This window comes from Miniopterus schreibersii, assembly GCF_964146895.1.
Source record: "Miniopterus schreibersii genome assembly, chromosome: 6".
NCBI lineage: Eukaryota > Metazoa > Chordata > Mammalia > Chiroptera > Miniopteridae > Miniopterus > Miniopterus schreibersii.
The window spans coordinates 81,901,420-81,920,035 of record NC_138107.1 but is presented as its reverse complement, the minus strand read 5'-3'; the positions used below and the strand labels follow the sequence as shown (position 1 = coordinate 81,920,035).

General features: G+C 45.2%; 1 protein-coding gene across 5 annotated transcripts in view; it reads right to left on the bottom strand.

Annotated features, from left to right (window-relative positions):
• The window catches only part of PLEKHG1 (pleckstrin homology and RhoGEF domain containing G1), a 189,950-nt gene that overhangs the window by 67,983 nt on the left and 103,351 nt on the right, over positions 1-18,616 (bottom strand). For 3 of the 5 annotated variants that reach the window (XM_081140662.1, XM_081140663.1, XM_081140665.1), the window contains one exon: positions 7,381-7,886. In XM_081140662.1, the coding sequence (XP_080996788.1) occupies positions 7,381-7,788 (408 nt within the window). In that variant the 5' untranslated portion in view covers positions 7,789-7,886. Of the gene's footprint in view, positions 1-7,380; positions 7,887-17,845; positions 17,907-18,616 lie in introns of those variants that run through there. The other 2 variants (XM_081140666.1, XM_081140664.1) reach the window with 1 other exon arrangement.

Here is an 18,616-nt window from a genome sequence, read left to right as displayed (position 1 = left end):
TTCATCCCGGCTGCGAGTTTCAAGAACAAGGTCACAGCTCAGGATTGCCAGGAACTCAAGGGTGACCTCTCCACTACCTGAGATTTAGGATTTCCTGGGGAGACACTGAGGAATGTCACTGCATCCACAATTATTCCATAAATTGATCATCTTTACCCTATTGCTACAAAGTCCTTAGCAATTTGAAAACTGTACTGCAGGTAAAGGTTAACAATATATAGTTGACCCTTGAACAACATGGGGGGGCTACGGGCGCCAGACCCTCCCCCACTCACAGCTGAAAATCTGAGTCTAACTCCTGACTCTCCGAAAACTTGACTACACCAGTTGTCCCTCTGTATCCGAGGGGCGTTGGCTTCAGGACCCCCTTTAGATACCCAAATCTGCAGATGGTCAAGCCCCTGATATAAAATGGTGTAGACCAATGCATATAGTTGGCCTCTACCTCCTTTGACTCCCAACTGCGGATCAAAAACAGTGCAGGTATTTACTGAAAACGATCCACATGTAAGTGGACCTTGCAGTTCGAATTCATGCTTTTCAAGAGTCAACTGTAACTAGACAACTATTCATCAATGGTGAATTTATTTTCTACAAGTTCACCTCTGAAAAGGTGCAAGTTGACGTCAGCGTCTCATGGAAGAGCGTCTATAATGATGCCAGTTGCTCTGGGGAGTGCAAGGCCTAAAAGGACGTATTAAAACAATTTTAGCACTTTGCTTTTTCATTGCTTATTTTTTTCTTCAAGTGCCCATGATTCTCAGTTTGGCTTCTCGGAATGGGCCACAGAAATGAATTTTTAAAATGGGCAGGGCAGTAAAAAGGAAGACATTCCATCGTCTCATAAACTCTCTCAATGTGGCAATAGACTTACAGCTCCCAAGCATCGTTCTATTAAGTGACAGCTTTGGTCTGTTGCCCTAGAGAATGTTTTACATGGAATTCTTCATTTAGGGCTTAAAACAGATTCAGAGGAGATAGAGGAGCAGTGAAAGATACATTGGTCTGAGTGTGTCTTAAGCCCTAAATGAAGAATTCCATGTAAAACATTCTATCGGGTTTTTTAGTAGAGGAAGTAACTATAATCTCCGCAGAAAGCACCACAAAAGTCTCTCTTGCCTTCTTCTTCATGTATTTTTATTTTTACTGATGGTGGTGGGGATACGTGGTGCAGGTTTTATGATGAGGATATTTCAATTATAGTTGATCTGTGAACAACATGGGGATTCGGGACGCTGACTTCTACATAGTGAAAATCCACGTATAACGTAAGTTAGCCCTCACATCGCAGATCCCCAATTGAGGATCAAAAATATTGCTTTCAGTCTGAGGTTGGTTAGATGTAAAACCCTGAGGGTATGGAGGGCTGGTTGTATATTTATTGAAAAAAAATCCAGGTATAAGTGGACCCATGCAGTTCCAACTGCGCTGTTCAAGGGTAAACTGTATATATAAAGCATTGTAGAGACAGACTGCCGTTCACAAAAATGTTCCTGCCTCCTCTGGGCGCGCAGCTAGACTACATCGCCCAGCCTCCCTTAGAGTTCGGTGTGGCCGCCTGACCAGCTTCTCCCCCGTGGCAATGAGAGGAGGGGTGAGAGCTGCCTCCCTGCCTGTCTCAGAACCTCCCAAACGCATGTCTCCATGTCCTCTGGCCCTTCTAGCTGACTGAGACGGCGCAGGCCACCCCGACCTCAGGAGCCACATGCTAAGGATGAGAGTCTCCTCAGTGTGGATCGCGGGTGACTGTGTGAAGAGTCGGCTGTAAGCATTTTTATGCAACTAAATAACCTAAACTGCCATCGGTCATTTAATACACACGAGTTCTTGTGAGTAGCCAACAGCTCCTTTGCACGGCAACTCTGCAAACCTCGACTCCCTTAGCTTTTACTAAATGCTGCTCACCTTGAACTATTTTCGTTGGTTATTGGCAATCAATCAGAAGGTATTAACAGAACCTTTGAAATGGGCAAACCCATTAGGCACGGAAAGAGGTAAATTCCAGGCCTCTGCCCTCCCTTCCGCATGAGTAGGAGAGACTGACACTCCAACCACTGTGTTCCCACTTTCTAAGTGTTTGTCATCGTTGGGTGGCAAGAGACGAGAGTGAGAGAGGATAGGGTGGAAGGAGCCATAACAACATCAACAACAACAACAACAACAAGGAGACATGGAAGTGAACAGTGAGGCTTGGGGATTATATAGCGTGATTAGATGTGCTATTTGAGGAACAGTTTCTACATAAGCAGAAACCTATTTAGCAGGTTTGCTTCTAAATTATCATAGATCTTAAATGGTTTTAAGAAAGATCTCACTCGCCCATTATGATAAAAGCCTGTAGAGGGAAAACAAATAGAGACATTCAAATAAAAGTGCTCAAATGCCACGTAAAAGAAAAAGTACATTAAATTGTGCCAAGTACCACAGTGTAAGTTCTTTATTAAATCCACCCACATAACAAGCCTTCATTAAAGACAATCCCTGCCAAGTCCTACACTCCAGCGCTGAACACAGATTTCCCTCGGCATTCGCCTCCATGAATCTCATAAAAAGCGTCAGTATAATAAATGTTAGCTGACCTGGAGGGAAGGTTTTGCGTGAGGACATCTGCAAGCACCAGGACAATACGATCTATGGCCAGTCTCCTCTCTCCACAGCCTTCTCCCTGACTCAAGACCATTCTCCTCTGTCCAGTGTCCTAAGCAGTTACGGCTGGTCCAGCGAAGGCCCGCGTGGACTCAGTCCTTTACAGCCGAGGGGGGTGGCAGAGACACGAGCGGCCCCTTCCACACCAACGAGCTTGCCTCCAACAGGATCAGCAGGAAGCTGGGCTTCCTCAGAAACCACTCAAATCCACAGTGCTGCCACGAGGGAGGGGTGGCCTGGGACAGAGCCAACTGAGATTCCATCCCCTCCGAGTCTTAGTCACCTCGGGAGCCTAAGAGCTAAGCCTCTAGGCAGAGTAAACGGTCAAGTCACGGCATGAACACCCAAGACGCGGTCCCTGGGCTCCCCTTTTCATTCTGCACAAACATAGAAGGCTTGCTTCCCAGTGTGAGAGGCCCCCGCCAACGGACTGGACACCCCCATACTAACAGCAGCCCTTTCTCTGAGCTCCAGCAATGGGCAGAATAGTTTTCAATGGGATTCAGGTCACCGTGTGTGAGAAACATCCTCTCTCTCCCACCTACCCCGACGCTGTCGTCTATATCATCACGCAATAAACCAAGAGCGTGTAGAGAAACACGCACAGAAGCGGGGGCGAGGGAGAGGGTCAGAGATGGCCATTCTGACCTTGGTTCCGCTGCGGCTCTGAACAATGCGGAATGCTTTTGACAAAGGTATGCTTAAGGCGTTGGCTCTTGAAATTTTAAATTACTGCTATAATACCCAATTCTTAGCTTTTAAACACACTATATGGACAAGGGTACCTGAAAAGGATTTTAGCTCTCTAGAAAATGACAGAAAAAAAATAAACATGTCACAAATATTTTACCCACTTTTTTCATCATATACATGTCCTCAACATCCCCAAGCCAATTTAATTTAGCATCTCTTATAGTTCAAAGATGCCCTTTTGTAGTTAGGGACGTAACTTCTAATTACACAGCATTATATCACATGAACTATTTTAAAAATTTCCCTAAAAGGTTAAAACAGGCCATGAACTATATCCAGGGACAAACCTTATGAGGCTCTCAGGCTCTTTCATAGACCATTTAGAAAGATTGGAGTAGCCCGCTCTGCCCATGAGAGTCCCTGCTCAGTCAGTCTAAGGTCTCAGGAAATAAGAAATAGCCCCTAATTTTCTGCTTTCCAACCACGGATTTTTCTCTCTCTCCACAAATTGTATCACTGGCAATTTTACTTTTAACTTTTAAAATTTAATTTCTATTTATTATCTAATTTCATCTGTGGATGTTATTAGGAGCCAAATATAGACATGGAAATAATGCCTCTGTTGTTCCTCCGAGTAGGGGTGATTGGCAAGACCTCACTTCTCTGTGTCAAACATCCAGTGCACAGAAGCAATGCACTTGGATGTTGGGCAAAGGAGCAGAGGCTGGCGTAGCCATGGGGGGGGTGGGGGGGGCAGAGAGAAGGGTCCAGGAACTAATTCAAGGGGTGGAGAGCAACGGGAATAAGAACAGTAACGTTTTTTAGTTAAATTTTCAGAAGGTATTAGGAGTTCATTTCTGAACCCCTAAATGGCATGGGAAAGAAAAATACCGATATATTTGGGGTTATTTTAATACAATGTCTCTATATATTGGGAAAGAAAGGCATTCGGCCTTTTTTGCATATGTAACCAACATCTGAGAATCCTGTTCCCTAAATAAGCTCGGAAGGATCTCTTCTCAGATATAAGTGACTCTGATGATATTGAACATGTCGAATCACTGTGTTAATGTCTCTTAAATCAGGGTATATATCAATCCTCTTTTACAAAAAATGTTTCTGTTTATAAATCCTAAAAACCAAATCTGAACCTGAGCTGCGAGGATTACGTATGGATATGGTATACAGGTCAAATGTACTACTTATGGGGGAAAGTCACTAATCCGAGAGTGACTATCGAAGGACATTAGTTAGATGGGATTTAACAAAGCAGAGTACAGAAAGCCGGAATTGTGCTACTGCGTAAATGAAAAGTGACTCACCAGTTACCTCGTAAATGATTCGACTATTGGCACTTCGTAGTTTAAAAAATACTCATTGTAACTGTCTTTATTGGGTAGAGTTGCTGCAAGTGGGAAAATACAGTAAGTTCTCATTTAATGTCGCGGGTAGATTTTGTGACTTTAAGCAACACGAGGTATAAGGAAACCAGCCAGTGGATAGAAAGAAGAGTTAAGTTCCCAAGGTGTCTCATCAGTGTTACAATGAAACAATATGGAAAGAAACGATGTTATTTCAGGACCTGCTGTAATTGGTTACTCTTATTAAAGAAAAGAAGTAGATAAAACAAGTCTAATTGCTGTTAAACTTTTGATCCTGATTAACAAAGGTGGTCACACAGTGAAAGTATGTGAATAAGAGGCTGTAACGACAAATCCCTGATCTGAAGAGATGCCGACTCAAAGCACCCAGGGCCCCTGGAACAAGGGCACCTACTTCTTTCTATCTGGGCACCTCCCGCTACGTTTGGGACTTTTCTTCCGCAACTACTCTCCCTCTTGACACCCTTCTTCACTCTTCCTCTTCCTAATTATGTGCCACCTCGAACTTTCAGTGGACTCGTTAGAAATAGCCCAACTGCATTGAGAGACCTTAGGTAAGGCAGTATAGTTACCCTCAACCAGCCAATTCAAAGGAGGCTGGTGAGAACAATCATCTCTTTTTAAAGATAATTTCTATTGATTAATTGCTTGCCGTGTGCCAGGCACTGTTGTAAGGGCTTTTCATAGATTATCTAATCTAATTCTCATCATAATAACCCTATGAGGCAGGTACTATTTATTTAGTCTCATTTTACAGTTGATGAACTGTAGGCACAAATTTACAGTCTAATACAGCGGTCAGCAACCTTGGCCTTTGGGTCCAACCTGGCCCCAAAGTTTTACTGGAATTTCAAGCCCATTCACGGCTGCTTCTGAGCTACAGTGGCAGAGCTGGGCAGCTGCGACAGACCTCAGGGCCCAGAAAGCTGGAAACACTTACTATCTGGCTCTTTATAGAAAATATCCACCAAACCCTCATGTAACACATGGCTAATTCACAGATAAAGGGGGGAAAAAAAGGCAGGAACATTTGGGCAGCTTGAAAGAGAGGTTTTAATGAAACTTTTTTAGCAAATATTGTCCTGATTGTCTTTTCTAAATTTATTTCCTTCTCATCACCAAAAAGGATTTATTGGGGAAAAAGCAAGCTCTATAAATCTGGAACTGCAGACACGGCAACCTACACGCAAGCTCTCGCGATCTGCTTTCTTTCGTTCATATTTTTACCTTGTGTCTTTTCACCCAGTGTGTATAAACCAGCCCCCAAAAAGCGAGTGTTCACGGGACACCAGCTCAGTAACTAAAGGCTTCTCTCGCAGGATAGCAAGTTTAGATTAGGTGGAAAACTTTCCAAAAGAAGAAAGAAAAGGCATAGACTAAAGAAAGCTTTGACAACCATAAGTCTCCGAAGAGGTTGTAAAGTTTTTGGCAGTTTCACAGGTATTTCTTCTCAAGTACAAATGACATCATTGTTGAAATTAAAAAAATAATTGGCCAGGCTTATTTGACATTTGGTATCACATATTGTTTTGGTTGAGCATCAATTGATTTTTCTATTTTTACTGGGAAGTTATGTCATAACTATTTTTAGCAGACAGTGTCTGGTTCTATTACTTGTGGAGCTCGGCACACAATCGTGCCTTAGAGTTTTTTTGCTAAAGCTATAAGAATGCATGCATTTGGCGGGGAATGTTCTCATCAGCAAATGTCCTACTCTATGCTGAAACATTTTAGGTTAAAACTCTAAAACAGGAAGCAGCACTAACAAATGAAAGAATTTGGTATATTACTAGGCAGCAAAGTGAGTGTAGCTTTATAATATATAAATGTGCCTTTAAAATATTAACATTTTAATCATTAATTGTGAATAAGTTAACATCTGAGCCGCTCTGGTAATTCTTATTTAATCCTTAAAAACCTATCTATAAGTCAAAGTCAAATTAAAAACTGAATTTCCAGAATACGAAACCTGACACATAAGCTGAGCTCGATTTGCACAGACTCAATTTATGCAGACTTGTTTACTGTAAAAATGAACGGAAATTCCCAAGATAAGACAAAGCCCACAGATTTTCTCTGCCCTTTACCACTTACCACCTTCTGCCAAATGCCAACTGAAACAGAGAACAGCAAAGAACAGCAGTTGCCAAGCTTGTCTGCATATTAGAATCACCTGGGATCTTTCACGAGCCCACTGCCCAGGCCACACCCCAGGCCCATAAAATGATAGTCTCTGGAGCTGGGACACAGGTACAGGTATTAGTATTTTTGGAAGCTCCCAGACACCAGGTGCAGCTCGCCTGATGGCTCCGTTTCAATACTCCTGACACCTGCAGTTCAGGGGGCCTGCTCCATCCCCTCCACTGTCTGCCAGGCGCTCAGATGCCTGGTGCAGGAGTTGTTAGCACAACACAGTGGTGAACGCATTGGTATCATCGTTCTTGCTCCTAACACGTAATCAATTCATTAATGCAAATATTAAGAGGATTCTAACACCATGAGTACGGCCCTAGGGTTTCTCTTAAGTTATGACCTGTTCAAACGTTCAGACCCCTTCTGCATCTTAGGAGACGGCACATCCGCGACACCTGGCTTTGCTCCTTAGTTTGCAAGTGTATTTGTCCTGCATGACAGACGCAAAAAAAAAAGTTTGCCTTACCTCTACGATGCTTTTTAGATCTTGCACGTAAGTCCTTTCAGTCTCCAGGATTTCCTGAACAACTCTGTCCACGTAGAGGAGCTTGGGGCTGGTGGCCGACTCGGCCCCTGTTTTGGTGGCCCCGTTGGCCTCCGCCCTCCGCGGGGCCCGGGGCTGCCTGTCGCTGCCCGAGCCCATGCTCTGTGGCCCGGCCAGGCTATCCCTCTGCAGCTCGCTGCTGGAAACCAGCCTGGCTGGAATCAGCTCCAGCTTTATGGCCCCTGCTTCTTTATCCTGGGGAAACAAGCCCAAGTGGCTGTTTGAAACTAAGGTCATTCGGCTGCCAAAGGAACCGTGGCTGTCCCGGGAAGAGGCCGAGGACGACGTGGAGCCGAAGCTGACCGGGCGGTCGCTGTCCGAGAGCTCCATGGCCTTCAGCTCTTGGCAGCGGGAGTACCTGGCTGTGGTCTTAGGATCTGGGTCTTCGGTTACAGCTAATGGCACTTCAGGATGCAACTGGTGGACATCTGTGTGCATTAAAGAAGAAAAAGAACAAGATTAGCAATGTAAGTATTTTTAAAATGATAGCAAACAGAAGATTTGAAGGACGTTAAGACCCAGCCCAAACATATGGAGTCAGCGAGTTAGTTTAGAAGGACATGCAAAGGTACCGTGGTACGTTAGAGTTTCGAAAGCATCAGCTGGGGCCGTGCTAGAGATGCAGAGTCTCAGGCGCCACCAGGCCCACTGAACTCCAGTCTGCACTTGGACAAGGTGCTCTTGCCATTTGCACACACATTAGGGTTTGAGAGGCACTGGGACCACTGCCTCAGAATGTGGCCACCTGGGATGACTAGCCGATGCAGATTGGTCCCGACTTCGTAAATTAAAAGCTCAGCGGTCAGGCCGTAAGGGATCTACAGCTTTAACAAGCACCACAAGTGATCCTTATGGGCCTAAAACGCGCCCTCCGTGATTCTTAGGGGATTTTGCGAAACACTGTTCCTCCTTTGGGGTGTTTCATTTTAATTCCACGAAACGTTAAGCCTCCATCCTGGAACCACCGCCACTTACTTAATGGAGGATGACCATTTTATATTTTACTAGTACACGGCATTAGAGAAAGGGTCGCATGGATAGTATTTCTCTAATCCTGGGCAAGAAAAACCCAAATATTAAGACCCACACCCCCTTTCAAACTTACCCTCTCACCACAACCTGTCTCTCTGTCTCTACTTGAGAGCTGACTTTCCATTGTGGAATATACAGAGTTAAATGGCTACAGAGTAGATCTGATTAACCACAGCACACCCCATGTAATGTTAGATAACATGACAGTGGGATCATATAATTACAGAATTAAAAATATGAGAATTCAATTATGGGAAAAAGATGTATTTTTAAAGAAACAGGCTGTTTGTATTTAGAAGAGGGCATGAGAAGAGAATGTCTGAGATGTCAAAAGGTCACTTAATACCCACAGCACTGAGATCTTGGGTCCATAAAGGCCCTACATGAACTGTAACCTTTCAACAGCTATTTTGGTAAAACACAAAGTTCCAAACTTCTTCATTTGTAAGGCAGGATCAACATTTCCCCCTTGATGAGGTCCCAGGTTTATAGATACAAAGTGCCTTGCAATACACAGTGTGATTAATAAAGAAATTTGTTTCATCTCACTAGATTACCTTACCACCCAAATCCACATTTATGGGTTTGTTTAGAAAATCAGAAGAGTGAAACTTAGTTTGGAAGGTTAAAACAAGACAACAACAAGAATAGAGGTTCATGATTGTTTTTCAAGAGGAAAACGAATTTGGTTTGGCTCTATAATAAACATCATCAAACAGCTGGTACCAATATTTCTAGAATATAAAGAATCCATCAAGTCTGCATCCTTCAACATCCTGACTTTTCCTAGAGAGTTTCTATCCACGGCAAATATTAGCGCCAACGTACAATGCAAGTAGTAGAATTATTGAGTATAAAATAAAGGAACTCACTTGGGTCCACAAGGAAGAATGGTAAGAAATGTGTGGGAAATGAGCAATTTATCAGCATAACCGCTACCACATGGTGTGCCTTTGCCGCAAGTTTTAAAGCTTTTGCAATATTTTTTCTGCTTGCCCTATAACAACTTTATGGCCTGTAAAACACAGACTGCTTGTAGCAGTTAAAATGCACTTGCCCTAAAAAGCATGATCCAACTTGAGTGTGGCAAAAATCCAAGGCACTGAGGTGTGCTTGCCTCAAAGGATGCTTACCCACATTTGAGATCGATGTTAAGAAAGTCCTGGGCAGTTCAAAGTAGGAGCAGACACAACAAGGTTCTTTCCCTTCTGGCATCCGCCGTAAGCATGACCATGAGGTTGATCGCACTTTCACAACTGGGCATTAACTTGGAAAGTACATGAGGATCCTTTAAGGTCCCAAGGGTGGAATGAGGCCATGAGTTAGGACCAACCATAAGTTGGATAGACTGTCTATGAAGCCGGGCACCTGGGAGGCTCTTGGTCAACCTCCCCCCATAGACCTGGATACACTGGTCTCCAGGGCAAGTTCTGTTTCCTGACTCGACAAGGGTCAACCTTCTCTCCAGTATAGACCACTATGAGTAATATTTGCATCGCTCTTAGAAAAGGCTCATTATCAGGAACGGTGAAAAATGAACACAATAGAGACTCATTTTTGTATTTATTTTCACTCTACGTTAGCCAGTCAATATTGGGACCGAGGGATGAAAGAGGAACAATATATTGCCGGTGTTTTTAGAGGAGTCCTTGTTGGGCTGCTGGGGATGATAGTGCCTTTTATACTTTCAAAGTAGAGCAAAGTGGGATGTGCAGCTCAGGGCAAAGGCGTCGCTTCATGGCTGAGTCAACCAGCAACAGGAACTGGGCCCTGCTCCAAGGATGGATCTCCATGTTGCAGTACCAGGCCCTGCACAGCTGATCCTTGAACAGCACAGGTTTGAATTGTGTAAGCTTGAACTTATATGCAGATAATTTTCAGTGAATACCTGTGCTGTTTCTGATCACAGTCTGCAGATGCAGAGGGCCGACTGTACGCAATGATCCACATCATTTTATATAAAGGACTTGAGCATCTGTGGGTTTTGGTATCCGCGGGGGCCGGGAACCAATTTCCTGAAGATACTGAGGGAAAACTTAAGTTTTTGGGGAGTTAAAAGTTACATGCGGATTTTGGACTGGGCTGGGGTCAGCGCCCCTAACCCCCGCATTGTTCAAGGGTTCACAGTATTCTAGGCCACTGGTCCGGCCAGCCTATTCTTCAGATGGCCAGCCAGGCACTTCATAAAACAGAATAGGAGATATTTGGTAGCTGTTGTATTTAGCTGGGATTACTGCCCCAAATTAAACACCTTCCAAAATTACCAATGACAAGTGAAACATTTAAAGCTAGGTTGCATAATGGCATATAATATGAGGCCGCATTTGCTAATGGGTAACATTTCTCATGTTAATTCATTGCTTAGAAGATAATTATAGTTTTCTCACGTAAGGAAATCTACCTCATAAAAACTGTCTAGTCTTGTTCTCACCTCCCTTAAAATAATTTAAGATTTCCACTCTGTCTGGACTATTCTTCATCATGCAATTCACCAATTCTGAGTATTTATTTCTAGAGCTGCACTGATCAACACAGCAGCCAGTAGCCACATGTGGCTATTAAGCCCTTGACATGCAACTAGTCTGAAGTGCAATGTGCCGTGAGTGTAAAATATACACCAGATTTCAAAGAATTAGTATGCCGTGCAACAAAAAGTATAAAATACCTCATTAGCATTTTTTATATTAATTACATGTTGAATTAATATTTTGGAATAGTGGGTTAAATAAAATATCTCCTTAATATTCTCTTCACTGGTTTCATTTTCCTCTTTTTTTTAAAAAAAGTATGTTTTTATTGATTTCAGAGAGAGGAAGGGACGGGGGAAAGAGAGAGAAACATCAATGATGAGAGAGTCATTGATCGGCTGCCTCCTGCACGCCCCCCACTGGGGATCGAGCCCGCAACCCGGGCCTGTGCCCTGACCAGGAATTGAACCGTGACCTCCTGGTTCATAGTTCGATGCTCAACTGCTGAGCCAGGCCAGCTGGGCTCAGTTCCCTCTTTTTGATGTGGCTACTAGAAAGTCACAAATCTTGAATGTGGCTTGCATTATATTTCAGTTGGACAATGCTTATCTAGAAATAGTCTAGATAATTCTATGATCCTGTAAGATCTAAATTTACTTCCTTATCAATCTTTGTTTAAGTAATAATGAATGGAGAGGTTCATATAATTCAAAGTTTGTCTCCTTTTTAAGCTCCATTCATTAGTACATAATATTGTTACCAATTGGCAAAAACAGAGTTGGGAGACAATCCCTGCCTACTAGAGGCTGGAGTAACTGCTTTCCCATGATAAACTGAAACCCGAGCTAGGAAACTGCAGCAGGAGAGCTTTTCCCTCTTCCCTGAGTGAAGGGTGTTGGCAGGTTGTATTGCCATTTGGGTAACCTGACGCTTTGCTTTCCTCCCCTTTTCACAGCCTCTCTCTCTTTCTACCCAACCCCACACACAGGGCTCATAATACAGCATCTTCTACAAACTTGCCAAACACTGCTAATGGCCCATGTCAGTGGTGTTTTGACCATGAACACCCTACAATAAGCTGGTTCTACCCACCTTGAGGATCTTGGTGCATCTGACCCTTGGTCACCCTGCAGATGGTGGTGGTGGAAGCCCAGGTAGAGGGGCCTTGGAGTCCTAATGATTCCTACGACTGGAAGTACCATGAGCCTAAAAACCATCCGAATAAAATATTCCTTCTCGTGCCATCTTCAATTAAAAACATGGCTACACAGCTACCATGTAGATACACTTTCACACATTTCACTTCACGACAAGTCCCTCTCTCTGATTTTTTCCTCAGTGAAAGAGCTTGAACTCCTTGGCTTCTCTCTGTTTGCTCTTCAAACGCCCGTTATTTTAATTGGTGTCCTTCGGAATGTCACTGCCAGAATCAGAAACAGCTCTTCTTGGCTCTAACTCGTCTCTCGGGCTGATTTGGGGTTGAGGCAGAACTTTCCATGGCAAGTAAAGCCCAAGCTTCCTGAGGCCATGTTTACATGCTGAAGAGGGGGACTGACGGGTCCACGGCCGGCCACTCCCATCACAGCTCCCAAGGACGGCTTCGCAAGGCAGAACTCTGCACAGCGGCGGCCGAGGAGGGATCAGCATCTCCAAATTCCGCTCATTGCTATTCTAGACTACAGCCACCTAACTAACTGAGCCCCTTGGCAGGACAACCACGAAAATCAAGAGAAAGTGTTGTGCTCAAGACCAATGAATAAGTAAAATTATGTAGCTCCTTGTTACACTGTCTGCAAATTGCTCAAAGAAGGGAGGCAGGAGAGAGACTGAAATATAAGCAAGAAGTTATTCTATCAGCCAGCAAAATTCATTTAATAGAGAACCAGTCCTCGGTTGAGCCTCAATCAAAGCTGTCAACAATCAACTTCATGATTTAAAACAAAGACACCCAAACATCTTTCAAGAGTCAAAGTTATAAATGTGCACATTTATATATTTCAAAGACAACATCAGGTCTTTGAGGAGGAACTTTCTCCCCTACACGCCTCCGAGATAGTGGGTAGCTCAACAGATAAATTTCCCCAGAGAGCAACATGAATTTCCACCCCCTGCTTGTCTAGGAGACCAACATGATTCCTGCATGAACGGTAGGGCCAGGACTACAATTTACATGGTCTTGAAAGCTCAGAGTGCTCCATCTAGGAAACACCATTTTCATACTTATTTGTAGCTGCTTGGTAGTGAGGAAGTAAAAAGTCTTGTTCGTTACCATGTTAATTTGTTAGTTTGGCCAGTGTTCTGTGGTTATGCAAGATGTTTACATTAGGGGACGCTGCATGAAGAGTGCATAGGAACTCTGGGTTTATCTTGGCAACTTTTCTGTACATTAAATCATTTCCAAAATGAGTCATTAAAAAACTCTTGTTGCATTGAAGAGTCAGTACAGCTGTTACCGGACAGGGACTGGGCCCGGAGCGGGTCTGCCTCGGGCTGGCCTATACTGTGTGGGTTCTTGATTTTGTGTAGGAAAGATTTCACAACACGGGTCCAGGTGATTTTGAGAGTATGTTTATTAAAGCTGGGAACAGTGAAACAAGGAAGGGCCTGGGATAAAATAAGCAACAGGAAAGAACCTAGGCAGGGCTGCCTTGGCTCACTGAGAAGTCGGAGAGAAGGGGGTCTTGGAGACAGGTTCAGGGGGTTAGCGCGGGACTAGCGGCCGCTGTCTATTGCTCCCCTGGTTGCAAGTCTCGTGAGGACCCTTAGAGTTTAGGAGATGAGTGCCTGTGGGGGGTAGAAGAGGGGAAGGCAGAGGCAGGTGTGCTCCTGGGAGGGAGAGTATGTGCTGGGACTTCTGTTTTGAGGGTTTTTTAAGGCTTGGAAGTTAGGGGAGGTCTTGGGGGAATCTCAATAGAATATTTTCCAGGGGTGTCCTTTCAGGGTCACGATCTCCACTGACTGGTCAGTGCCAGAGCAGGGGGTCATAAGTCATTGCAGCTGGTCCTGGTGTCACCTGCCTGGATTTGCTACTTTTCTGGGCCTGGAGCTGAAATACAACCGATACAGCCTAGATGCTATCTCTAGGGGGGAAAGGTCAGAGGGTCCAAACCGCATGACCAGCCATATCTAGGGGAGGAAAGGCCACCCTGGGGGGAGGAAAGGCCACCCTGGGGGGAGGAAAGGCCACCCTGGGGGGAGGTCTGGCACCAGTTTTGCCCGTTGCTACGCACAAGGGGCTTTCTCCCCTGCATCTCGCTGCAATTGCCGGGCCAGTTTGTTCAGTTATCTGTCTCAGTTTCCCCATTCCACCCGTCAAGGAATTTTCCTAGCTTCTTACTATCCTGCCTCAAAGCAAGTATTTGAACAAGAAGATCAAGAATAGGAAAGATGTTTCTAAAAACGCTCTTGTTACAAGAGGTGAGGGTGAATGAAGAACAAAATTCCATGAAGCTGTGACGTATCATACTAAGTATTCAGATAATTTACTAATTAATTCCGATGCTCGTCCATGGGAACTAAGAGGTACAAGGGCCACTGCAGCCGAGTAGAGATTAAGCGAGACAGTTCATGCAGCTCCTGTATGAGATAAATGGCCTTCTAAGGGGTGGCTTCGGGAGTCTCTTGGCTGGAGGGCACAGGCATGCATTGGGGTTCAAGAGGACCTCAGGGAATTCCCTCCAGGCTTTTTATGCAAATGCAGCTGCTTTTATCTTTACTGTGTGCTCTCCTGTGGTGGTTTAGTGTGGCAGGTGAAGGAGGTCACAAGTGGGATTAAAGCCTAACTATGGCTGTGTTTTCACTTTCAGAGGGGACTGTAGGTTGTCCACCCATGTCCCTGTCCCCTTCTTTAGCAAACAGAGTTGCAGCTGAGCACACCGCCCACCCTCCCCACCATTAGATGCAGCCATGCAGCCCAGTTCTCAGCGAAGGAAAGATCTGTGTCCCTCGGGGGGTCTGATTCTCAAGCCTGATTCCTCCATCCCTCCCCCTTCCCACTGGAACCCAGAAATGGCAGGGACCTTGCCCGAGCCTCGGACACAACACCAATGCTCTAGACCAGCGATTTCCTTCCTTTTCATCTCACGGCACATACACTAATTACTAAAATTCTGTGGCAACCAAAACATATACTTTTTGCCCTTCTGACAAAAAAAAATTCGTATAATTTTGATTCACTCATACCGGATGGCTATTGTTATGTCATTTTTTTGTTTGACAATCTAAAAGAGGTCAGTGCCCCTGACTAAATAGTCAGGTATTTATTGCATGCTTTAAAATTTCTTGCAGCACGCTGGTTGCAAATCGCTGTCCTAGAGTATGGTGGAGCGTGAAGACATTGCAATCGCAAGGTCTGGGCCACCACCTTAAAACGTCTGCTTATCCTGAAGTTGATGTGCTGGAGGATTCAGGTGGTGAGACCACACTGGTATGAGAGCAATGCTCCAGGAACCCCCGCTGTTCTGGGCCCCGCCGTGCCAGCAGGCACCAGACATGTGGGTGCGAAGCCTTCGGGATGACAGCCTTGTCATTCCTGATGGCAACTTCGTGGGTCCCTGCGTTAAAACCACCTAGTGGAGCCTCTCCTGAATTCCCGAGGCCCAGGAGCCTTGAGACATTATAAATGACGATCACTGTTTCCAGCCACGAGGTTTTGAAGTGATTTGTTACGCAGCGAAGGGAAACTCAAGCAGGCTGTTATAACAGATCAGCCTGGCCACAATATACCACCGCTTTAACTCTGTAAAATTATCCTTAAAAACAAACAACAGGCAAAACTAGGCCTCAAAATCCATTCACGCATCATTACTTTCAAAAATTTTATAGATGGAACCAAATAAACAAAGAGGTTGGGCAACACCATGGTCAAAGTTGAACCGTGAGTCAGAGCCTGTGGTTTCTGATTTCTAGTCCACTTTTCCTTGTACCTGGGCACAGAGTCACACAGCAGGAGGGCCGGAGAGGAGCTCAGAGACCCGGAGACGAAGGGCCGAATCGGAGCTGACTGTGCAAAGCCCGCGGTCCCGATGCACCACAAGGACCCCCACGGCACGTGCGTGTGTGTGTGTGTGAAGGACTGGATACGGGTCCAACTGTGTGTGCAGAAAGAGCTCAGAGGACCGGCCAGGAATTAGGGTTGATGCAGCACTGTCTCCTTGGGACAGAGAATTTGCATTTCTGCCCTGGCTCTGGCTCTGGGTTTCTGGGTTCCTCCTGTGGAAGTTAGGCAGCTGGACGACACGCCTCCCCAGGTCCCATCCCACCTGCAGGACGTGACTCCAACCCTGAACTAACCACATGATAGGCAGGACTGCATCCATCGCCCACCTCTAGCTGGAACCACGGCACAGGCAACGACCACAAAACAGCAATTTTCCTCTGCCTCCGACTAATGCCAGGTCTCGGATGATGAAACATGTATCAGTGGCTTTCCAAAGGCTACAGAACTCTATTTCTGATTTAGATTAAACAGTAAGCTACACCCCAGCTTCACTTGAACGGCACCTTCCTGCTAGTGTGGGAGCAACAGTCTCGGGCAGGAGCTGACCCACGAGGGTGACACACTCAGCCGGAAAACGCCTCCGGGCAGTCGGGAGGGCGGCCTGGGGCTGCCTGGCATTTTCTTTTTAAAAAGGGAGGGAGAAGAGAAGAAACCCAAGTGACTAACAATAGCACTGGGAGTAAATAAATCCATCCATAAGCACACCAGGCATTTTCCTAGGGAGAAAGGAGGAAGGGAATCCAGAGTGTCCGACACAGAGCTCTGAGTAAATAAACCATCTGAAGGGCCAACGGGAAACCCTGAAATGTCATGTCGTCTCACATGCTCGAGGGGGTAGAAACGGTCACAGCCCCGTGGAGTAAAGGGGGTGGTTTATGAAGCGTACGTACAATGGGACCCTAACTCTGAATTTAAAATGCCACTTATTTATTATCCACATTAGAAAAGGATCGAAAGGTTGCAGAATCAAACATGAACATTGGTTTTTACCAAGGAAGAGAATAGGTGCTTTCACGTTGGTATTTATCTGTAAATATCACTTTTCGTCAACAGGTGTATTATTTTTATAATCTGAAAAAATCATTTAAAGAAATTCAAATCACAGCCTCAATTTGTATAAAATATTTAAGTGTTTTCAAAGAAGATAGCTGATTTTTTTCATGTTCAATCTGATTAAGGAAAAGGAATGCTGACTAGATACACCTTTCTAATATATTACTCACTAAATCAAAATAGGAAAACAAAATAAAACCAGATCCCAATGTGCCACAGCCTTGAACACAACCCATGCCCCCTTCTCCCCAGCTATGCCTCCTAAAAGGAGTAATTTTTACCAATAATCGCTCAAAATGGAGACTGCGTTTACTCAGTCAACTTCAGTGACCGCTAGACTCGGACTGAATTTCATCACTCCAGTTGCTAAGCCTAAGGCTTGCAAATGTTTATTTTGCGGCCCCTAAGCCTGCACGAGCCTCACAAAGAGAGCACATCAAAACGCTGAGGGTCCGATGCATGGCAACTTCAGATTTCATTTTCCTCCCCAGAATCACAACCATCAGCCCTCTAGATCTTTCGCCCGAACTTTTAGGGACGATCAAAGGAAACCAAGACAAGGCAAATGCCACTTAAGCCCGGCTGCCGCTCTGGGGGAGGGAGACAGAATCACCCTCTAGACTGATTCCATTGTTGGATGGCTCCTTCCCTTAGACCGCCTTTATAGCAGAACAGCTGTAACGCGGCCAGGCAAGCGGCCGTCCCTGCCAGCGCCGCGGGGAAACCGCCCCCTGCGACAGCTGCTCACCGCGGTGCCCACGCTCCCTCTGCGCCGCAGGGAGTGCGCCCGTTTGCGGGCACTGCGTCCTCGGGGCACGGCCACGCTGGCACCTACCTGTGCTCTCCCGGGCAACCCCGCATCGTCTGCCTTCAGCTGATGCGGTGACCTCACTGGAGGCTCGGGCAGGTAAAACAAGAAGCTTTTACTAGTCTGTGCAGCTCCTTCCGTGGAAATATTGCATGAGTCAGCTTTTATCTCTCCAAACCCGACACACAAAGGCTTTGCAAAAACCTGATTTGCAAGTTTCTCACTGCCTTTTTCCCCCTAGTGTGCAGACCACAGACTTCAGCATCACTAAGAGCCTTAAATGAAACATGACATCATTCAATTGAGAAACAGGACAATAGACACCACTGTGGGTAAGCTGAAAATGCACACTTCGCTGAGCACCACCCTGCGCCGGCCATTCTTTTGTGGACATCAAATACAACCCACGTTGGCCTAAAGCTGCTCCGGCTTTACCTTCCTGGCCCCGGCCACCGTTCTCATTAAAGTCCACAAAAGAAGCAAGCTCTTTGGATGTTTCCAAGTTCAGTTTCTGAATTATAAGTTTGTTTCAAAGCAAATGGACACATCTTTAACGTAAGTTTTACAGTGAAGTTTGGGGGTGGGGGGTAGGGGGCGGGGGCGGGGTGGTGAGTAACACACAGTTGAAAAAAAGTTTGGATACTTAGCTTCTGTCAACAAAACATTCAACACAGTTTTTTTAAAAAAAGGTAATTTAGTCTTTTTAAAAATATGTACGTTTTTATTGATTTTCAGAGAGAGAGGAAGGGGCGGAGAGAGAGAGAAACATCGATCGGTTGCCTCCCAGGGAAGGGTCCT